This window comes from Pseudorca crassidens, chromosome 11, assembly GCF_039906515.1.
Source record: "Pseudorca crassidens isolate mPseCra1 chromosome 11, mPseCra1.hap1, whole genome shotgun sequence".
In the NCBI taxonomy this organism is placed as follows: Eukaryota; Metazoa; Chordata; class Mammalia; order Artiodactyla; family Delphinidae; genus Pseudorca; species Pseudorca crassidens.
The window spans coordinates 47,719,941-47,743,257 of record NC_090306.1 but is presented as its reverse complement, the minus strand read 5'-3'; the positions used below and the strand labels follow the sequence as shown (position 1 = coordinate 47,743,257).

At 47.8% G+C, this 23,317-nt stretch overlaps 2 protein-coding genes across 8 annotated transcripts in view; both read right to left on the bottom strand.

Annotated features, from left to right (window-relative positions):
* Positions 1 to 6,894: 6,894 nt before the first annotated feature.
* Positions 6,895 to 9,229, bottom strand: RPS26 (ribosomal protein S26). The gene is made up of 4 exons (XM_067696923.1): positions 8,995 to 9,229; positions 8,554 to 8,731; positions 7,329 to 7,459; positions 6,895 to 7,000 (listed from the first exon to the last, which is right to left on the bottom strand). Exons 1-4 carry the CDS (start codon positions 8,995 to 8,997, stop codon positions 6,965 to 6,967), a joined length of 348 nt encoding a protein of 115 aa, XP_067553024.1. The 5' UTR covers positions 8,998 to 9,229; the 3' UTR covers positions 6,895 to 6,964.
* Positions 9,230 to 11,363: 2,134 nt separating this feature from the next.
* The window catches only part of IKZF4 (IKAROS family zinc finger 4), a 26,663-nt gene continuing 14,709 nt past the window's right edge, over positions 11,364 to 23,317 (bottom strand). For 5 of the 7 annotated variants that reach the window (XM_067696913.1, XM_067696912.1, XM_067696914.1 and 2 more), the window contains 6 exons: positions 22,588 to 22,692; positions 20,653 to 20,913; positions 19,479 to 19,646; positions 16,467 to 16,628; positions 15,879 to 16,010; positions 11,364 to 15,249 (listed from right to left, as the gene is read on the bottom strand). In XM_067696913.1, coding sequence (XP_067553014.1) covers positions 14,489 to 15,249; positions 15,879 to 16,010; positions 16,467 to 16,628; positions 19,479 to 19,646; positions 20,653 to 20,913; positions 22,588 to 22,692 — 1,589 coding nt within the window. In that variant the 3' untranslated portion in view covers positions 11,364 to 14,488. The remainder of the gene's footprint in view (positions 15,250 to 15,878; positions 16,011 to 16,466; positions 16,629 to 19,478; positions 19,647 to 20,652; positions 20,914 to 22,587; positions 22,693 to 23,317) is intronic. The other 2 variants (XM_067696915.1, XM_067696917.1) reach the window with 1 other exon arrangement.

Sequence of the window (23,317 nt, the reverse complement as noted above, 5' to 3'; positions counted from 1 at the left end):
CGCAACAGAGACCCAAACGCAGACAAAAATAAATAAATAAATGTTTTAAAAAAAGAAATACATAGATTGGCACTTTCGCTTTAGGAGACAGCTCAGCGAAGGATAAAGAAGGCAGAATTTGGAATTGGATAGGTCCAAATCTGGGCTTCGCAATTTATTGTGTTTAAATATTAGAACCTAGGGGCAGGACAGGAATAAAGACGCAGATGTAGAGAGTGGACTTGAGGACACAGGGAGGGGAAAGGGTAAGCTGGGACGAAGTGAGAGGGTGGCATTGACATATATACACTACCAAATGTAAAACAGGTAGTAGGAAGCAGCCGCATAGCACAGGGAGATCAACTCAGGTGCTTTGTGACCACCTAGAGGAGTGGGATAGGGAGGGTGGGAGGGAGATGCAAGAGGGAGGGGATATATGCATACATATAGCTGATTGACTTTGTAATACAGCAACAACTAACATAACAATGTAAAGCAATTATATCTTATATATAAAGATATATAATTATATCTTTATACCTCTATAAAGATGTTAAAAAAAAAAAGATTAGGAAAAAAAAAAAAAAAAAGATTAGAAATGGGAGAGCAGGAGTAACCAGAAAATCATGACCTTCATACAGAAGGCAAGGTACATTTGAACTATGCCAGAGTTGGGAGGTAAAAGCACCTAGGGGCTTCCCTGGTGGCGCAGTGGTTGAGAGTCCGCCTGCCGATGCAGGGGACACAGGTTCGTGCCCCGGTCTGGGAAGATCCCACATGCCGTGGAGCGGCTGGGCCCGTGAGCCATGGCCGCTGAGCCTGCGCATCTGGAGCCTGTGCTCCGCAACGGAAGAGGCTACAACAGTGAGAGGCCCGCGTACCCGCTCCAGTGGAACAGAGGGGCTGGAAGGGAAAGTCCTCAGAGGATCTGGGCAGCAGATTCTAAGCCTCTGTCCCCACTGGCCATTCTAGGTGGTTAAAATAAGGGTCCTCAACTTTTCTATGCTCGGTTTTCAATACCAGCATTTTTGCACCTTATGTATTTGCACTCTCAGTCTCCTTCTTAACATCAGCAGAGGAATTATTCCCATTACATGGTTACATGATGATACTTCCTAATAGCCAACGGTTTGGTTTCTTCAGTGTCACATTCTTTGCTTTTGGAGCTATTCTGCAATTATAGCATTTGTGTGTGGGGTTTCGTTTTGTTTTGTTTCCAATATTTTTCAAACAGTGCTTCTGGGACCCCTGGAGGTCGTGTCCTCAAAGAGCTTACGATCTATATGGAAAGGGAGACAAACCATCAGTAACCATAAAGGGAGACCAATGCTGGGATAGGTGCAATGGGAGAGCAGAAAGGAGCAGCAACTCTTGTTTGGAGGTGTCAGAGAGGGCTTCTAAGAGTAATGTGGTCTTGGCTGAGGGCCAAAGATGAGAAGGAATTAGCCAGGAGTACAACCTGAGGGAGCACTTATTATAAAGCCTCAGTGGTCAAGATAATATGGTACTGGCATAAAGACAGACAAATAGATCAATGGAAGAGAAAAGAGTCCAGAAATAGTCCTACAAATATATAGTGAATTGATTTTTGACAAAAGTGCAAAGAAATGCAATAAAGAAGGGATAGTCTTTTCAACAAATAGTGCTGCAACAATTGGATATCAATAAGCAAAAAAAGGGCTTCCTGGACTTCCCTGGTGGCGCAGTGGTTGAGAGTCCGCCGGCCGATGCAGGGGACACGGGTTCATGCCCTGGTCCGGGAAGATCCCACATGCACAGAGCGGCTAGGCCCGTGAGCCATGGCCGCTGAGCCTGCGCGTCCGGAGCCTGTGCTCCGCAATGGGAGAGGCCACAACAGTGAGAGGCCCGCGTACCGCAAAAAAAAAAAAAAAAAAAAAAAAAAAAGGGCTTCCCTACATAGAGATATATTGAATATGAATCATCTTTTAAAAGTCTGCTCATTAAATATGTTCCTCTCTGTATTTTTTATTAATATATTTCATTTAGTGATGAAATAACATTTAGATTTATAAGGGGGAGAGAGAGAGACAAAGACAGATACACTCTTGAGAAGGAGGACAATTCCCAAAATAATGTCGAAGATATTTCTCAATAAAAGCTTGTTTAAAAAAAAAAAAAAAAAAAAAAAAGGGCTTCCCTGGTGGAGCAGTGGTTGAGAATCCGCCTGCCAACACAGGGCACACGGGTTCGTGCCCTGGTCCAGGAAGATCCCACATGCCTCAGAGCAACTAAGCCTGTGCACCACAACTACTGAGCCTTAGCTCTAGAGCCCGCGAGCCACAACTACTGAGCCCACATGCCACGACTACTGAAGCCTGCGCACCTAGAGCCCGTACTCCTCAACGAGAGAAGCCACCGCAGTGAGAAGCCTGTGCACCGCAACGAAGAGTAGCCTCCGCTCACCGCAACTAGAGAAAGCCCACGCGCAGCAACGAAGACCCAACGCAGCAAAAAATAAATAAAATTTTTTCTTTAAAAAAGCTCTGAGACCAGGAACTTGATCACTGCTTATGTCTTTAGCACTTAGAAATGTCTGGCACATATTAGGTACTTAATAAATATTTTATATTACTTAAACTACATCAAAATACTATGATATAGGAATGACTGTCCTAAAGATTAGAAAATTGAAGACAGAGAGGTTAGGTAACTCAGCGAAGGTCACACAGATCAATGTGTCAGAGGCGCGACTCAGCTCTCTTAGGTTCTTAACCGGATGCCTCTGTTTTGTTTTTTCTTTGGCCTCGCCATTCCCTGACCAAGGATGGTACCCGTGCTCCCCCAGAGGAAACGTGGAGTCTTAACCACTGGACCACCAGGGAAGTCCCTGGACGCCTCTGTTTTAATAGGCAACCTGGACTCAGAAGCAAAGTGCCAAGCACATGGGCAATTAGTATTTACTGAACAAATAAATGAAAGTAGACTTTAGCCCATGCTTTCATCTATTGCTCAGTCTCTGTTGAGAGGCCTATTAGCTTGTTAGTGCATATGAAATGCACACCCCTCTACACCTAACAGTTACTGAAAGAATAAATAAGCTAAATGTGTAAACTAAAAAACACATTAACCTAAATAGTGTGATAGGCAGTGAATAATTTTTTCCTCATACATGCTAAGCTATGGAGAGGTAGGCAAAGAAAAGTGAAAATCCAGGAATTGAGGTTGAAGGAAAGGGTGTTTCAGGACCTCAATGAATTTTTTTTAATGTCTTTATTGGAGTATAATTGCTTTACTATGTTGTGTTAGTATCTGTTGTACAACAAAGTGAATCAACTGTAAGTATTCATATATCCCCATATCCCCTCCCTCTTGAGCCTCTCTCCCATCCTCTCTATGACCTAGAGAGGTCTCTAAGACCCCTCTATGTCTTCACAAAGCATCCAGCTGATCTCCCTGTGTTATGCAGCAGCTTCCCACTAGCCATCTCTTACTTCATCCCAGCTTCCCCTTCCCCCACTGCGTTGAGTCCGTTCTCTACGTCTTTATTCCTGCCTTGCCACTAGGTTCACCAGTACTGTTTCATTAGATTCCATATACGTGCATCAGCATACGGTACTTGTTTTTCTCTTTCTGACATACTTCACTCCGTATGACAGACTCTAGGTCCATCCACCTCACTACAAATAACTCAATTTCGTTTCCTTTTATGGCAGAGTAATATTCCATTGTATACTATGTGCCACATCTTCTTTATCCATTCATCTGTCGATGGACACTTAGGCTGCTTCCATGTCCTGGCTATTGTTAAATAGTGCTGCAATGAACATTGTGGTGCATGTCTCTTTTTGAATTATGGTTTTCTCAGGGTATATGCCCAGTAGTGGGATTGCTGGGTCACATGGTAGTTCTACTTTTAGTTTTTTAAGGAACCTCCATACTGTTCTCCATAGTGGCTGTAACAATTTACATTCCCACCAACAGTGCAAGAGGGTTCCCTTTTCTCCACACCCTCTCCAGCATTTACTGTTTGTAGATTTTTTGATGGCTATTCTGACCAGTGTGAGGTGATAACTCATTGTGGTTTTGATTTGCATTTGTCTAACCATTAGTGATAGAGTTATCTTTTCAAGTTTGTTGGCAATCTGTATGTCTTCTTTGGAGAAATGTTTACTTAGGTCTTCCGAACATTTTTGGATTGGGTTGTTTTTTTGATATTGAGCTGCATGAGCTACTTGTATATTTTGGAGATTAATCCTTTGTCAGTTGCTTCGTTTGCAAATATTTTCTCCCATTCCAAGGGTTGTCTTTTCGTCGTTTATGGTTTCCTTTGCTGTGCAAAAGATTTTAAGTTTCATTAGGTCCCATTTGTTTTTTGATTTCCATTACTCTCGGAGGTGGGTCGAAAAAGATCTTGCTGTGATTTATGTCAGAGTGTTCTGCCTGTTTTCCTCTAAGAGGTTTACAGTGTCTAGCCTTACATTTAGGTCTTTAATCCATTTTGAGTTTATTTCTGTGTATGGTGTCAGGAAGTGTTTTAAGGAAGTGTTCTAATTTCATTCTTCTACATGTAGCTATCCAGTTTTCCCAGCTCCACTTATTGAAGAGGCTGTCTTTTCTCCACTGTATATTCTTGCCTCCTTTGTCAAAGATAAGGTGACCATATGTACATAGGTTTATCTCTGGGCTTTCTATCCTGTTCCATTGATCTGTATTTGTTTTTGTGACAGTACCATACTGTCTTGATTACTATAGCTTTGTAGTATAGTCTGAAATCAGGGAGCCTGATTCCTCCAGCTCCACTTTTCTTTCCTAAGATTGCTTTGGTTCTCAATGAATCTTGACCACAGGGAATTGACCTGAAATCCAATACCTCACAGGTGCACATTGGGCCAATGCCTGGAAGAGCCCAGAGGGGTCTACCTGGCTTTACACATCGAGACTGGAGAACACATCTGAAATGTTAGGGAGGTGCTGAGACTGCAATTAACTTTCCCCCTCCTAACAGTTCAATAAATTAAGTTGGAGGTGAAGGGTGGGGGGTGGAGGCAGGGGCTCAAAGGTTTATATCATCTTTTCTGTGATCAACTACTAGAACATCAGTCCACGATAGCTTAAGCAGAGAAGGCTGCTGATCTTGCAGTCCAAATACCTTGAGAAACTCAAACTGACCTGTGGGCTACTTCTGACAACTTAAGTGGCTTTCTTTTCTGGGATAGATGGATGTCTATACAGGAGGTAACTTTCCCATACGTAGAAATTGGATATCCTGGTTGCCCATCAGACACCATTTGAGTTCTTTGTAACTGGTGGATTGGGAGGTGGGATGGGGCTATTTTAGAACCTGAAGCACATGGAAAAAGCCCTTTTGTGAGTTACTTCTAGTACTCCAAAATCAGTTAGTTTGGGATTATCCTCAAGTACCAATAGATAAACAGCTAAAACAATTCTTAGCTCTTAGGCTCTTAGTTTAAATCAGTTTTTAAACTCATGGGAGAGCCAATTAAGACCTACCCTGAGAAAAGGATAAGCTGTGCCTATAAACATCGCAAGAGAAATCTCTGCACGCAAATGATCCTGATTTACTACATGAATCTGGCTTTATTGAGCAAGCTGGGATTTAGGACCACCAGGTTCAGCATTCATTTTCACCTTGAACCCTATTTTTTTTCTATCCAATGTTTTATCCCTGGTGTAACAGGGTCATTACAGTGTAGAGGAATGAAGAAGCACAGATATTGTGGGTCTCCCCAACGGATGGAGACTCTTGCCTACATTCAGTGTTTTAACAAACCGTTTCCCACAATGTTTATTTTTTTTATTTTTTATTGGCTGCACAGTGCAGCATGTGGGATTTTAGTTCCTGGACCAGGGATTGAATGCAGGCCCTCAGTGAGGGTATCAAGTCCTAACCACTGGACTGCCAGGGAATTCCCAAACAATGTGTATTTTAATCAAAACTTCCAAGCTCCTAGTTTAGCTTAATTCAGGGGGGGAAAAATCACATAACCTAACCAGCAAAATCCTTAGCAATCCATTCCCAAACGAATTTTTCAAATAAACATACATTTGACCCCTGAACAATACATAGGTTAGGGGTACCACCCAGTCAAAAATCCTTATATAACTTTAGAGTTACCCCGTCTTATTTGCCTGTGCTTTCACCATCTGAGGACTCAAACAACTGTGGACTGTGTAGTATGTGTTTATTGTAAACAAAACAGTACAACCCACAGAGTTAAACCCATGTTGTTCAAGGTTCAACTGTATATCCCTAGCCGGTAACTTTCTAATTTCTGAATTCTGGAACAAATGAACCATTGTCACACAGATAAAATTAGGTACAGCCTTTTCCCATACTTTGCATGGAAACGTCCTCTCTTGGAACTTCCACAAATTTCTAGGAACGCCTCGTGTCCTGTACATTTTCACCCCATAGAGCAATGTACCATAGAAAGATGCAGGCTGGGTGAGAACTGGCTTACCAGCAGACCACAGTAGACAGGTGAATTTTTATGAAGGATCTGAATACAGACCCTTTAAGCTACATAAATCTGAATACAGACCCCTTAAGCTATCCAAGTCACCCGCTCCTAGTAAATAAAGTCTTCTGTCCTCCACCAGGGGTATGCACACCTCAGTCTAAATCACTTCCTGATTCAATAACACTCCTTACCCTGCTAGTTCCTCCCTGTTTTAAAGACCCCAGCTTAAACTACTTGCGAGGTTGAATTAATCTAACATTCACAGATGCCTTAACTCCTCTCCCCAGCCTTCAGCTATGCAAATTGGGGAGGCCAAAGGCAGAAATACAAAAGGTTTAACTCACCTGGATAAGCTTTCTCACCCCATGAAAACATCATGTGGCACTCCACAACTGAATACTTGGTAAAAGTAATTAATTCTATGACATACACCCCCCCCCTCCACCTGACAATACATACTCAACATGCCATATAAAGTATAATTTCCACTTTATTGTCTTTCCAGGGAACAGTATTTCTTTAGTCTTTAAGAACTTAGCTCCTTACATGGGCTTTGGTGGAGGTCGTGGGGCAGCACCCTGGAAGATAAAGAAATGAAGAATTTTAAGAAACCATGCATGGAAGAGTCCCCCCTCAAAGAACCTGACCACTACCCTCCCATCACTAACAATGTATTTGGGCCATAAAAGCATGAATAAATGTGGAAAAAGATTACACTACTCAATCTGTAACAAATTCTTACAGCTATTCTTCAAAAGTGTCTCTAAACAAATGTTTAGGTGTAGGTCTTTACAGACTTAGTTGATCCCACCCACAGGCAGAGATCTTAATTTGATATTCCTTGGGTCCTTCCTTATCTTTTGTCCATTACCCCTCTGGCTTCCACATCTCCTTTAAGATACTCACAGCAGGTCTAAATCGGGGTGGAGGTGTTCGGTCCTTCCGGGCTTCCCGAGAACGATTCCTGACTACCTTGCTGTGAATGGCACAACTCACGCAGTAATGCAGTTTCACATACAGCTTGGGAAGCACATAGGCTAAGAAACAAAAAATTAGAGGTGTGATGTTAGGTATGGTACCACATTGCACTGTTCTTTCTTGTTCATTCTATCAGTCAAAAGTAAACTTACTCATGGGCTTCCTTGGTGGCGCAGTGGTTAAGAATCCGCCTGCCAATGCAGGGGACACGGGTTCGAGCCCTGGTCCAGAAGATCCTGCATGCCGCAGAGGAACCAGGCCCGTGCACCACAACTGTTGAGCCTGCGCTCTAGAGCCTGAGCTCCGCAACAAGAGGAGCCACCGCTATGAGAGGCCGGCTCGCCGCCACTAGAGAAGGCGGCGCACAGCAACGAAGACCCAATGCAGCCAAAAATGAATAATAAATAAATTTTTTAAAAAAGTAAACTCACTTAAGTGTCTGTCAAACATATCTACAAGATTTCATCCCCAAAGCCAAGTGTTCAGTTTCTGGTATCTAAATACATATGTATGTAACACAGTTCCACAAATGAATATTCCCTTACTGAGCGACCCTGTCACCGTAGGGACTAAATCCACACCACAGATGTAATATCACCAAAAACCCAGTTCCTTCAGCAATTGCATCAGCCCTAATGCCTACTCCTGTTGCCTAAAAAAGTTAATTCGTCTTAAGAAAACGAACGATCAAAACATCATATTGCTCCAAATATCACCCTTGTCGACCAAACTGGACTGCTTTGACTCTTAAAAGTCTTCAAAAGACTGCTTTCTACAACTACTCAAATGTTTGTCAACAATTCAAGAGTTGTTACATTTACGTTTTCAGCTAGTATTCCCGAATTTTTGATACAGGATAAACACTATAAGTGCTTTTGGAATCTCATCCCCTACACAGTCACAAAATAAGGCTCAAAGATTGTGCAGTACGACCAAAAGTCCCCTCTGTCCAGAGAAGACTCAAAACGGCAAACAACATAGCAAAAATATCATTCTCTTCTACCGACAACAATCCTAAAGGTGCAAGAAAATTGTTGGACACGCTCCAATGAACAGAGCCTGCGGATGGGGGGGTGGGGGGTGGGAGAGGAGGCAGGAAGTGGTTTTAGGTATTAAGATACTTGCACAGTTTGCGCTCCAGGAGCTCACTCACCATCAAAAACACTCGCTTCAGAAATGTCCCTGACGGCTGCGGCCTCTACGATGTTCCGAATGACGAACTTCTTAATGGCCTTATCCTTGGGCACGCAACGGGCACAGTTGGTACAGCGAATAGGCTGCACGTGGCCGCGGCCCTTTTTGGCACGACCATTGTTCCTTCTTTTCTTGGTCTGCGTGAAAATGAAAACCCCATTAGGAAGAAGGCGCAACTTACCCAGCCTATCTCCTTTCCAGCCACATTCCGCGCCGGCAACCCCCAGAAAAGTGCCACTCAGATATCCAGTCCCTCCACAAATTCCTCCAAGCCTGGAACAAACATACGCTCTTTCCACTCCTCCACCGTGGCCCAGGTTTTCAAACCCCCACAGTCCCCAAATCTGCTCCTCTCAAGCCTCCACCCGACCCCGCACATTCCCCACGAGATAGGACTCACCATCTTGGAAGCGAGGAGGCGAAAGAGGGCCCGGCCCTATGGCCGACTCTCCTATATAGCGCGAGATACCTACGCTCACGCCGGGAGATTCCTCCTAGACGTCTACTGGAAGCACGCCAAGAACGGAAATCCACTTTACTCAAATTTTCTTTATTATTCAGCGTTTCCGCTGAAATTTAGGGCAGGAAGGTGTTTCTCGAGTTTCTTTTTCCGTGGCACACGGTGACGGTGGGACTATTTAACCAGTTGGCGGAAGAAAATTAGAGTTATATGTTTCCCAGCAACCCTTGCGACGCCCTACCCCGGAAGTAATTCTGGGCGGCTATAGTTATCCTTCTTTGCGATGCTGGGCGGGGAAGTTCCCCAGCGCAGGGCCGCAAGTCGCCTTCCCAGTTAGAGGCCGGAGGGCAAGAGATGCATGATGGGAGTTGTAGTGCGAGGTTGGCAGGCCCCGGGCCCCAAGCACTGAGACCGAAGGCGACACTATGCCACCGGGGGACGCTCTCGGCTCGTTTCTCTGACAGTCCTGTTACTTGGTGCTAGATTGAGAAATGGAAGAAGGCGGGGGTGGCGTGCGGTGGGGCTGGAATAAAGCATTTTGTTAATTCCTCCTTTCAATATGGAGAAAACCTCACAACGAGGAGACATGGACAAGTGCGTTGGTGCTAGGGTTGTTCCTCGTTCGCTTTTTTATTCCTGGATCCCGATAGCTCAATGCTAGGCGCTGTAGTAAGCATTGTATAAATATTAACTCATTTAACCCTCAACAAGCCTTTAAGGTAGGTTCTATTATTGTCCTTACTTTACAGATTGAAAAACTGAGGTGTAGAGAGGTTAAAATTGAGGTTGTCTGAAGTCACGTCGTGCTAGTATGAGGTGTTCTGGCTCCACTATACTATGTTGTCTCTTACCTAACAAATGGATGGAGGTATATATAGCCTGGACTAGTGACTTAAGAGATTTGACTCAGACTCCTAGTAGAAATATATTTTACGTTGGTACTCAGTACATACACAAATGTACTCAGTACATACACACAAAACTGAAACATAAACTTCATGAAACAATGCCCTTATGACATAAGGTGCACTGTTATGTTCTATTTTCTTTTAATAAGTGTCGATCAATCCCCACCAAGGTGATTTCACCACTCATTGATGAATCTGGCCCCCTACTGAAACATACTTTGTTCTGAGTTCCATTTACCTCTGGAGAGCCTTCAGAGAGTCTTTAGCCTTGAGCAGGACTGGCTATTCATGGGTAGCCAACCACCTACTTGTCTCCAAAATTGAAGAAATTTGGGTGTCAAGGTGACCTCCCAGCATTCAGACCCAAGATGGTACAGATGGAGACTGACCCTTCATTCATGAGTCATTCTAGAGTCCGAATACACCAGATTCACTCTCCCTCCCACAATCCATTATGGTTTCCGTTAATTTGTAACCCACTTTATTGGGGTTAAAATTTATTTTCTAACTTTAGTTTTGGCTTCAAAACAACTATGTTCATGGTCTTGAGTTTCAATTTGCTAGTTTCAATGGGTCATGGAAAATGACAGACTCTAGATGGAAGCATCTCCAGTTTTCACTTCAATATAGTCTCATGGAAAACACAAAGCAGACAATATTGTATAGAATGGCAATGGGGTAGATAGAACAGAAAACGTTCAGTGAGGGGGACAGAAAATAGTTAATATTTAAGACAGAACCAAGTCAATGTTCCTATGTTGGCTTTTCTTTGGATTTTTATAGCCTGGGGGTTTCACTGGCTGGATTTCTGGGCTTTAAGGGATAAACACAGACTTTGGGTGAACACACCATATCCTTGGGTTCAAATCCAGGTTCTATCACTTACTGGCTTATAAGTCTTAGACAAGTTATTTATTCTCTCTTGGGCTTTTATTCTTCACTAGTAATGGTGACCGTTCTTTCATAGGTTGTCTCTACAATTAAATGAATACTTGGTACAGTGCTTGGCATTTATGAAATGCTCAAAAAGTGGTAGACCCTATTATCATCATTATTCATGCTATTGTATCTTGTATCTCCCTGGGAATATAGTGTGTTTTACACATAGTAGGTACTCAGCAAATGTTTGATGAATCTCTGCTTTGGACAGATAGACAGGTTGGGTTTTCTCTCCTTTCCTGAAGGCACTCCTGGTGGGCAACTCTCCTCCACTTCCCATACTAGGTTGAAAATTCTTCTGTTCTTCTGTAGAAACAACTTGAGCACTCTTGTTTGGTTTCCTTTCAGTCTTATACTTGTTCACCTTCAAAATGTTTAGTAGTTGGTACAGTATGCTGCAAGGAGGTCCCCCTCCCTCCCAGCAGAAAAGCAAGGCAAAGGAAGTCTGCAAAAACAACCAGGGGTGTTAAATTACTCATGTTTATTTATAACAGACCTTCAGCCAGTACAGTACAAAACTTACAGTAGTATATCTCCGTTACACAAATATTTACTTACAATATATTACATATACAAAATGCTTTGCAATAAGTCTCAAAAGCTAGTTTAACTCCCCTTGAGAAAGGAGAAAAACTCTAAAAAAAAAGGGGGCGGGGGAAGGGGGAACCAGAGGAAAAGGAGGAGGTGAAGGGCTAAGGTCCAAGGAGACACCAAGCATAGGCTACAAATGAAACCCTGGGAGAGAGAGAAGAGAGGTGGTATTGCACTTGCTTCTGTGTTTTATTTTTTTTTCTTTTTGTTCTTCATAACTTCTGATTAAAAATATATATTATATATATATTATGTACACAAGGAAAGAAGCTGCCGGAAGTATTACAAAATCCCATCTGCAGCTTGGACACTGACACGAAAAAACAAAGGTCTGGAAAAGTGTCTATTTAGAAATTTTTTTGTGTGGTGTTGATTTTAAATATCAATATAAAAGGAAAACACCTCTTTTCTCCATGTGGGTTTCAATGTATTTTTTTTTCTTTTTCTTTACTTTTTTTTTTTTTTTTTTTTATGCAAAAGGCTGCTGGGAGAGAACATGAGGATGTTTGAGGTTCCAGAGCTGGAAGGCTCTGGAAAGTAGGATTTTGTACCTAAGACCCTGGTTAAAGTGCAGTGATGGTCTGGAGAGAGACAGAGTGCCCTTCTCTCCCCTCCTTAGCACCTGGTCTTGCCCTTCCAGTCTCTGCTCTCATGGGCTCAGAGTATGGCCTCAGAGCATAGTCTTTCATGTTCCAGGAGGTTACAGGTGCCAAAACTGACTGGGGGAGGGGATAGGGCACCCTAAGGCTCTGATACCCCAGAAGGGACTAGTCCTTATGAGGTGTTACCAAATACACAGCAGCAGAAGAGGTGGTGAGGGCAGGTCTAACAGGATGGGGCTCAATAACCAGGACAGTTGAGGGGAACCCCAGATATTAATCGCAGCTCTGCTGCCATTCTGAAACAAGAAGCCAGTTCCCTGGGGTGTTCTCAAGAAGACTCTCCCCTTCTCCAGAGACCACTCTCCTCCCAGATGACTCCCCGATCCTCTGCCCTTGGCAGCATCTGTTTATTGCTACATTGTCAAGGAGGAACAGTCAACCCACGGTGCCCCTCCTTGACAATCTGGTTCTCTTGGGGAGACCACATAGTGGGGGAGAAAAGGAGGAAGAAGAGAAGTTTTTTAGGGTCTCCCTTCCCATAATAGGGTAAGGTAGACAGACTCTCTTAGAGCCCTTAAGAGCCCCAATCCCAGGGTCTGTTCCTTAGCCAACCTTTTACCATCCCCCTAAATTATCCCTGATAGGGAGTGAGAAAAGTAGGAGGCAAAAGAGCCAATAAGGAAAGGACATGTGGAAAGAAAGATGGAAGGGAAGAGAAAAGGGGAGGGGGAGGGGGAGGGGGAGAGAGAGAGAGAGAGAGAGAGAGAGAGAGAGAGAAAGAGAGAGAGAGAGAGAGAGAGAGAAGGACCAAGTGTTACAACTTGTGAGGTGTTGTGTTTGGTTTTTACTTTTTTTATCTTTAAATATAGAAAAACAGGCTTTGGTTTGAATCTCAAGGAAGCAGAGAATGGGATGGCTGTGGCCTTGGGCAGGGAACTCTTGTAGAAAGAGACCTCCATTTGCAGTGGAGTTGTATCTCCTCCTGCCCCCTTCTCACTAACTAGGTTACCCAAATAGCCAGGGGTCTCTGCAGTAGCCAGGAGAGTGCCCCCTCCTGCCCTACATCTGGGAGCTGAGTGTAGAGGGGGCAGTAAAGGATGACCCCCCAGTTCCGTTGTGCCCATCCCATTCTTGCTGGGACAAGAGTGGAATGGGGAGAGGGGCACATGCCCTTGCTCATCCTGGGATAATTTTTGGTTATACAGAAAATTAGGAGAGAGAAAAGAGACAGCCTTTTCTCCCTGCCACTGATCCTAAGAACAGGGCCCAGGAGCCCGGGAATGAGAGGGTGAATCCTGCTAGGGGGAGAAGAAGAAGGCAGCGTGACGCAGGGGGCTGAGGGTACCCCCTTGTTATCAGGCAGCAACTCACCAGTTTCTCATAGGACAGGGACCACAGAAGTCCCTGAGAGCCCAGGAAGGTCACTAGAGTGAAGAAGTTTGAGAGGTGGGAGAGAAAGAGAAGAATTTTGACCCATTCCCTTCCCTGGTTCCCATTTAGGCACCTGTGGCTCCAAACGTGTCAGAGACAGAGGACTGCTGACCTAGCCTTGGCCCCTGAGAATATAAAATTGGGGCACTCCAAGGAGAGCAAAACCACCACGGAGTAGACGGGCAGTTCGAGGAGAGAAGAGAGAGATATCACATCCTAGAGGCAGATCCTGAATGTGGGCTTTGGGGAACTCGTATTCCTAGGGGGATGTCAAGAGGACCCTCAGTCCCATGGTGCCTGGGGAGAATGTCTTCGGCCTCTCCTACTTCCAAATGAGGGATTTCTTCATTCGATCAGGAGTAGTGCAAGCTGCCTAAAGTGAGAGGGCACAAGAGGTATGGAGTACCAGGTTGAAGGGTCCCAGAGAGGAGATATAATGTCACAGAGCTAAGGCAGGGCCAGAGGGAGCTATCACCGTCGAAACTGAAGAATCAGATGATGTAAAAGATGAGGACTTAAGTCAAGAAGCTCAGGGTCTCTTAGCACTAAGAGGAGCTTCCTACCCCTGGGGCTGTTGGAGAAAGCTGGAGCAAAGAGAAAAATGAGGCCTAAAGCAGAAGGGGACTGTGGGCAGGAAGGTGGGGTGTGGTAAGTGACCGATATAAGTTTAAAAAAAAAAAAGCAAAAGAAAACAAATTATATTAATAAATAACTCAGTGAGTATGGTGGGATGAGAGGAGAAGAGAAAAAGGAGAAACATAAGCAAAAGACCTGTTTCATCACAATGCTTAGATCAGTCGGGGAAGAGGAGGCGCACAGGTGAGGAGGGGTCAGGGTCAGGTGTGAAGTCAGGTAGCCAGTAGCGGGGCTACACAACCCAACTCCTTGGGACGTGTTGGGGACAGGGCTAGACTCCTGTAGGTAGGGCAGTGGAGTGGTGGACCGAGGGGGGACGCTTGGTCGCTAGCCCACCTTGTGCTCCCCCCGGACAATGTGGGAAGAGAATTCGTACCGGTCCTGGCTGTGGTAACCACAGATGTTGCACTCGAAAGGGTCTCTGAAGCCATGGCAGCCCATGTGGATAGTGAACATGACATGGTCCAGGAAGAGAATGCGGCAGTGCTCACACTTGAAGGCCTTCACCGGCTCACCGCTCTCGCCCACCACCCGAAGCACTTCCTTGGAGGGGCCTGGGGTGCCCCGCAGTAACCCCTCCTGTGGCTTGGGGTCCTCTTTGGCGTAGGCAGGACTGGGCCGGCCCACCACAATGGTGGGAGGAGGCTGGGGTGGGGGACCCTGAGGGAGGGATACCACTGCCCCAACCCGATCTTCGTGGTTGCTCTCTGTATCTGTGGAGTCCTGGCAGCCATTGCTGGGGGACGCCCCGGGGTCAGTCAGGGGGCCTCGGGCCCGGTAGAGGAGGGGACCTCCATCAGCCAGATCCTCGGGTCCCTCACCTGCTTCTCGGGACCCTGGAAGCTCCAGTCGACCAGGGAGGGGCTGCATCTGAGTGTAGACAGAGCTGATGACGGGCGTGAGTTCTGAGATGCAGTTGGTAGGTGGAAGGCGGAGGGGACGCAGATGTTCTGCCCCCACAAAGGCCAGAGAACCTCCAAAGCCAGGCTCCAGGCCGTGGTGTGCCACCAACTCCACATCCTTCTCATAGCCACCCGAGTTCACATCATAGGGGAGGTCCGAGAGGCTGAAGCGCATCTGCTTTTCGCCTGTGGAGAGAAGGGTCTCAGCAGGGCTGGCTTTGGACAATTCCTAAGCTCCCCCAGGATTACTTCTTCATTTTCTTTCTCCTGGGGATGGCTGTAACATTATTCACCACCCCTCATTTACTTCCCTCAAGGTCAGGTCCTCAGTGGGGCTACTCCCTGACTCTGGGCTATAATCTTAGGGAAGGACTCAGTCCCAGCCCACTGGTCTTGAATACTTCCTTCGTTGCTCTCTATAAAGCTCCAGGTCCTTAGAGAGCTAATGACCAGGGCCAGGTTGGGGGACTCCATACACACCTCCTCTCTCTGACTCTAAGGGTCCTTCACTCAGCCCCCGTAGACTGAAGTCCTTACTATTTTCAAAAATTGGAAGAGCCTGAGCCCCTGACCCCCTCCTCTTACAACCAACCACCTGGAGAGACCTCAACTCTGACCCTTCTTCCACCCCCACGATGCGGTCCCTCTTCACTCCCCTCCTGTTCTGGGGATAGATTCTGAGCACCAAAGACCACCAGACCGCTTTCTTTCCCCCAAGCAAATCTCCAGACCCAGCTGATCTAAGGGCTACCAGTGCTCAGATTTAGATGAGCTGTGGCTTAAAGCTGATGTCTCCTCTCCAACTGGACTCTTACCTACAAACTTCTGGGGAGTGGAACGCTTGCGTTTGGTGAGGCTGTTGGCCAGACGATCAATGAAAGTTGGCCTCTCAGAGGATGAGTGCAGCATGGAGTCCGGCACCATCTCCAGGTCCCGTATCTCATCACCTAGTGGGAGGGAGGTGGGAACAGGTAGGAGCAGCTGAGTAGGGGTAGCAGGGGCCCAGCTGCCTTTGCCTGGAGAAAACCAGCAGGTCAGTAGCTAAGTAAGGTCAAATCCCATGCCTGGGAAATGGGGCCCTGCTTACTTCACCCCATCTAGACCTCACCACAGCACATTTCTGATAATTTGGGGACAATTAAATACATGTGGCCCTTGATTGTATACTTCCTTGTACTCTCTCTCTCTCCCATTAGACTGAGGACATAGATCAAATCCTCCCCCTCCTCTGGATCTCCCTGCAGTACCCACCACAGGGTTCTGCACCAACTGGGGTGCTCAGCACATTTACTGGGGTAACTGTCCCTGTTCCATAGACCCCATCCCTTTGTGGGGGTAGGTGCTGGGATTACCCTTGTCCTGCACTCCCTCCGGCCTTGCCCTCAACTCCCCGATGGTCCTACCTGCAGGCTCACCTGACTGGCCAGCCAGAGCTTGGGCTTCAGTGCTGAGACTCTGTAGGTAGTTGTGGCACCGCTCCTTGTGCTCCTCCAGGGTGCTCTGCTGTTTATAGCTCCGGCCGCAGTAGTTACACTTGTAGGGCTTGCCCACCGTGGGAGAGGAGACTGTGTAGGAGAGAGAAGAGGAAGCACTGGAGTTACTTCTCCCTGTGCCCTGGCTCTGCAAAACCGCCCAGGAGCAAACGTGCACGGGCGTTGCTCAGTCGAGTTCTTCTGCTTGTCTTCCTTTCCCCAACTTCAGCTGCAAACACGGACAGACGACCAAACCTTGGAGAGGAGGGACAACGGGCAGCTATGGGAGGAGAGAGGGGACCCAGGGCACATAGCTTTGTACTGTTGGTGGGCCTCAAGATGGCCAAATTGTTGTTCAAAGGAAGGGAGGACCCAGGGACTTTGTAGGGGGTCATCCCTGGCAGGCAGGCTGGCCCCACCCCAAGATCTCAGAGTCTGGGGCCCAGACTGTGGTTTAACCTTTCCATGTGGCAGGCGGGTATAAGTGCTGTTTATCAGACAAGGGGATTTTTTGCTTACGAACTATCTGTTTCAGTTTGGGGGAAATTGGTGGGCTGGAGTGACAGAAACAAGAGCCCTTAGATCTGCCAATGTGGGGAGGGGCAGTTTTCACTGACCTTTACTTGTACTCTTACCTCCATCCCTGGCCTGGTTTTACTACTCATTTTTCTTTCTCTCTACACTGAGATACCAAAAGAGCCCTAGAAAAACCATCACTGATAGAGAAATTCTGAGAAGAGAAAAAAAAAAAGAACAGAACAAGCGGAAAGTAAAGGCGAAGAATAAAAGGAAGAGAACACCAACTTTGGGGGTCTTTTTTTAAAAAATAAAGAACAGGTTATGAAGATTTTGTTTCCACTGAAGAGAAAAAGGTTGGAAAAACTGAGATCGACAGTTCCTTTAAAAACAACTTGAGGGCTTCCCTGGTGGCGCAGTGTTTGAGAGTCCGCCTGCCGATGCAGGGGACACGGGTTCATGCCCTGGTCCGGGAAGATCCCACATGCCGCGGAGCGGCTGAGCCCGTGAGCCATGGCCGCTGAGCCTGCGCGTCCAGAGCCTGTGCTCCGCAGTGGGAGAGGCCACAGCGGTGAGAGGCCCGCGTACCGCAAAAAAAAAAAAAAAAAAAAAAACTTGAGAGATGATATTTGTGAAAGTATCTTTCTACTATTGAGCAGGGACTCAGGAGAAGGTTGTGCAGGGACTCAGGAGAAGGTATCTCCAGGAGGCTGGTAATTACTACCCACCCCCCAACACCTAAACTGGGCCTAGTCTCAATCGATCTACTGCCGTTTTGCTCTGGCACTATAAATCCGAGTGGTTGGGGGATGAGAAGAATGCCGTGGTCCTCATCCACCCAAGACTCTTGGGGAAATGATCTAACATCTAGGGGAGAAACTCCTTTTTTCCTATAGTGTGGGCTGTGATAGAAAACATCTCACAGAGATGGGATCCAACAGTATATGTGTCCGCTTCCGTCCCTAATAATCTCCTACAGAGCAGCATCCAATATCCACCCAGCTGGCCCTGCTGTTTTGGTAGGAATTCTAGGGGGCCAAGCCATCCTTGTCCCAAACCAGCAGGGGGAGCCACCCTTTTCCTCAGAAAAGGAGCACAACTCCCTGGCACCTGCCGTTAACGGGATTCCAGCGAGGCTGCAGAAGAGCTCTGTGATAATAACATCTACCTTGGAATTGTTACGAGGATCACATGAGTGAGGAGACACATGTGAAATGCTTTGGAGATTATAAAGCATGAATCAATAATGATCCTTCTCCCTGGTTCTCCACATACATAGAGATAAAGAGGTCCCAGCTCCAAAGTGAGAGAATCTAGAACAAGGTAGGTGGCTGGGAGAAGTAGAGGGTGGTGAGGTGATTGCTCTGTCCCTTTAAATCCTGGCCTAGGAGAGCTTAAGAAAAGAGAAAAACAGCAAGGAAGGTTTCCAAGGACAGACCCTACTAATTATTTCCCCTCTGCCCTTCTTCCTTCCTTTTCCCAGTCTTGAGCTCCCTCCTTCCTGCCAGCTCAGCTCCTGGCCTCTTCCCAAGTCCAAGCCAAAGCTTAAAAGTTAGCAAAATGCTTCAAAAGTGCTATCTGTCCAGCTGATTCAGAAAGACGTCGACTCAACCCGCCTTGGCTGGAGCTAGGAAACCTGGTTAGTCCAGTTCCCTGACACTGTTCCAAACACTGACCTCCAGGCACCCTCTGGATTTGCTGTTGCCTCTGGGAAGGTGACAACCTCTTGGGATGGGAAACAGAAATGGGATACTCTTTTCCTAGGCTTCCTTTCTTCCAGTTTGGGAGGCCCATGAAAATTTTCAGGAACCAGCAGGAAGTCAAGGGGAGGACAGACAGAGGGGGGAGATGCAGATGGTGACAGGTGTGGGGCCTGGGGCACACGGGAGTAGAAGGAGGGGTTTCCCTGGTGCTCAGCAGTGGGGGGTGACGGGGCCCAGAGGGTTCTGGCATCAGCGTGAACTTTAAAAACCAAGTCGGGGGACTTCCCTGGTGGTCCAGCGGTTAAGACTCTGCGCTCCCAACACAGGGGGCCTGGGTTCAATCCCTGGTCAGGGAACTTGATCCCGCATGCCGCAACTAAGAGTCTGCATGCCACAACTAAAGATCCTGCATGCAGCAGTGAAGATCTCGAGTGCTGCAACTAAGACCTGGTGCAGCCAAATAAATAAATAAATAAATAAATAAAAAACAAGTCAGGGAGGGTGACTGTTGAGAGCCAACAACGTCACCCAGGCTCCTTCTTGCTCCCTATTACAGAGAATGGCAGATGTAAAATACCCCATCAAAAAGCCCCAAATCCCCCATGGGGCCTGCTGCCCTGCTCTGTGAGTGCTCTGCCCTCCTCAGTGGCAGACACTGTAACTCCCCCAATACAAGAAAAGTGGCTGAGCTCTATTTGCTGGGTGTCCCGGTCAGGCCACCTACCCGAGTGTGTGCGGAGGTGGCCAGTGAGCGCATCACGCCGGCGGCAGGCGTAGTTGCAGAAGGGACACTTGAAGGGCTTCTCCCCAGAGTGCAGCTTGATGTGGCGCAGCAGGTTGCCCTTCTGGGTGAAGGAGGCACCGCACTGGTTGCAGTGGAAGGGCCTTTCTCCTGCGAGTGGAAGACACAGCCCAGACGACCGGGCATGAGGAACTGTGAAGGTTAAACCTAGTCCCTCACCCTCTGCTTCACCCCGCCCGGGGGAAGGAAGGTGCTCAGAACACATTTCTGAGAGGCAGGGCTGTGCCACACACACAAATTCTGCTTTATAAGGACCCCTTGGGAACAGTCTCACCCTGAGATGTGGACAAGAGGTGTGTGGCAGGGGGAAGGGCACCAGCCCTGGAACTCTGGGCCAAAGACTGTTGTTAAGAACTGAGCCCCGCAGGACCCACTCTGCCCCAGAAGTCTGAAGCCCAAAGCCCAAGAAAGCTGGGAAGAGGCTTCTGTGTTCCTTTTTTTAAAAAAATCATGAGACAGGGGCTTCCCTGGTGGCGCAGTGGTTGAGAGTCCGCCTGCCGATGCAGGGGACACGGGTTTGTGCCCCAGTCCAGGAAGATCCCACATGCCGCGGAGCGGCTAGGCCCGTGAGCCATGGCCGCGGAGCCTGCGCGTCCAGAGCCTGTGCTCCGCAACGGGAGAGGCCACAACAGTGAGAGGCCCGCGTACCGCAAAAAAAAAAAAAAAAATCATGAGACAGGGACTTCCCCGGTGGTCCAGTTGTTAAGACTCAGCACTTCAACTGAAGGGAGCAAAGGTTCGATCCCTGGTTGGGGAACTAAGATCCCACATGCCTCGCAGCACGGCAAAAAAAAAAAAAAAAAAAATCATGAGACAGAAGGGCCCAAACAATACCCTGTTGGACTATAGGACCCTTCTTGAGGCTACCACACCTTCTCCTCCATCACCTCCTGAGACAAATACCAGCTTTTCTTTGTAACAACAGCTGAGGAAAGTGCCAGGAAGTACAGGTGTTGAGGGAGTCCAAATTTCATCACCAGACCTTTTTTCATCAGCTAGAAATGGTGCTGGGAGAGACCCTTCCCTTCCTGAGGCTACCCCACTGCGGCATGACCTCGCAGCACAGCCTCTGCCTCGGGGCACCTGCTGTACTCACCCGTGTGGCTACGCTTGTGCACCATGAGCACGTTGGGTCCGATGCAGACCATGCCACAGACGTCACATTTGAGCTTGCCATTGGGCAGCCGGATGCCACCGGGGGAGTGAGGCTCTGGCCCGCTTCCATCACAGTAGCCCAGGGGCTCCGACAACGAGTCTTCCACGATCACACTGTCGTCCTTTTCCAGGAGCCGCTCATCCGGCCCGAGCAGTCTGCTCGACTCCTCATCGCTGTACATCTCCACCTTGATGGAGTTGGCTGGAGGGTGGGAGGGTGTTTAGGATAGAGACAGGCAAAGGGGGGAACCTGCTCGTGGGCCAGAAAGGCCCTCCTAAAGTCGGAAAGGCTGTGTCCAAGCCCTGAGACATTAAGGCTTTAAAAGAAGCCAATCCGGAACTTCCCCGGTGGCGCAGTGGTTAAGAATCCACCTGCCAGTGCAGGGGACACGGATTCGAGCCCTGGTCCGGGAATATCCCACATGCCGCGGAGCAACTAAGCCCGTGCGCCACAACTACTGAGCCTGTGCTCTAGAGCCCAGGAGCCACAACTACTGAGCCCGCGTGCCTAGAGCCAATGCTCTGCAACAAGAGAAGCCACCACTATGAGAAGCCCCCGCATCGCAATGAAGAGTCGCCCCCGCTCGCCGCAAATAGAGAAAGCCCGAGTGCAGCAATGAAGACCCAACACAGCCAAAAATAAATAAATAAAATAAAATAAAATAAAATTAGCCAATTCGGGACTTCCCTGGTGATGCAGTGGTTAAGAATCCGCCTGCCAGTGCAGGGGACACGGATTCGAGCCCTAGTCTGGGAAGATCCCACATGCTGCAGAGCAACTAAGCCTGTGCGCCACAACTACTGAGCCTGCGCTCTGGAGGCTGTGAGCCACAACCACTGAAGCCCTTGTGCCTAGAGCCCATGCTCCGCAACAAGAGAAGCCACCGCAGTGAGAAGCCTGCACACTGCAGTGAAGAGTGGCCCCTGCTTACCAAAACTAGAGAAAGCCCGCGTGCAGCAACAAAGACCTAACGCAGCCAAAAATAAATAAATAAATAAATAAATTAAAAAAAGAAAGAAAGAAAGAAGCCAATCCCCTAAGTATCCTGGGTGGTGATATGGGGTCCTGCTGGGACCTGAAACAACCTTTCCTCCTATTCCAACCACCAGGAAAATAGTTTTCAAGAGAAAAAAAGTTGGGGTACATGGGGTGTCTTCAGTTACTGGGGAGAGGAGGAGGCTAAGGGGAGCTTTCTTCTCCACTCTCTTGTCATTAGGAAAGATGTCTGGCTTGGCCCTGGGCAGGAAGCCAGCAAGTAACAGTGGCGGGAAAATGGTCCTAGGAAGACCAAGACGGTGGGCTAAAGAAAGAGCAAAGCTGGAAGACAGAAATGGTTCACACTATCCTCCCACCCCATAGGACCAAACACCTCTACTCTCCTCCGTAAAAATCTGGAGAGGGGGATGGAGAAGGGAGGAGCCATTGAGGAGAGAGCTTTGGCTCTAGCTCTGACCTACATTCCTGGCTATTCCAACCATTTAGAGAATGTCACAGATCCAGGGCCAGCTGAGGAGGGGCAGTCATGGGGACCCTGTCTGGCAGGAGACTGCGGGGTGGTGATGGGGGGATCCTTCTCATCTCTTATTTCCTAACTCCAGCTCACGACCATTTCTATCTACTCATTTCTCCAGCTCCAGAATTCCTCTTTGGAGCCTTTACCTTAATCCCACCCGTGCCTCTTTTAATTCCACCCTAGTCACTAGGCAGTGACCATTCACTCTCCTCTCAGAAGTCAGGGAAACCCCGGACTGAGCTCCTGAGTCCTGTTAGAGACTCTGAGCCGGAAACCAGAGGAGGGCAGCGATGGGGAAATGGCTGCCATGGAAGGCGAACTGAGGGCACGTAACGCCAGGGAGGGCAGGAGGCTGCACTTACCACTGAGTGAGCGGCTGGGAGAAGAGTGCTGGCTGTTGGGGCTGCTCACTGAGGGCCCCACTGGGGCCCCGAGGAATTCCTTCTCCAGAGATGAGTCCCCGCTACCTTGGAGGAGAGAACAAGAGGGGAGGTGAAGTTGCAGCGCGAGCCATTTACTGTCCATTGCCTAATCTCTTCAAAGTTCAGTTAAGTTTCACAAACATTGATCTCGTAGCCATGTACAAGGCAGTGTTGTATGCCTGGCACCATACCTTGTGCCCTCGCCAGCCTGGGTGCCCGGTGCTGACTTCCACGAGCTCAGTGGCTGCGCCTTGCCCACCCTACCTTCATCTAGGCCTGAGGGGAAGAGCATCATTGCCTGACGTCCACAGGAAGCAGGGCTGGGGCTGGGCGGGCCGGGATGGAGAGGAAAATGGGGCCTCAGGAGGGAGGTGGTTCAGGACAGACGTTCTTCCCTACTGTTCCTCTCCGGAGCCCCTGACACCAGGTTCGGGATCTGCAGGAAGGGCAGCTGAAATTGTCCCTGAATCTAATGATAATGATAGGAATCATAATAATAGTAGCTAACATTTTAATTAAAATATTTTTCTTTTATTTTATGGCCACACCGCACGGCATGTGGGATCTTGATTCCCTGACCAGGGAGTGAACCCACGCCCCCTGCATTGGAAGCGCGGAGTCTTAACCACAGAACCGCCAGGGAATTCACAATAGCAGCTAACATTAATTG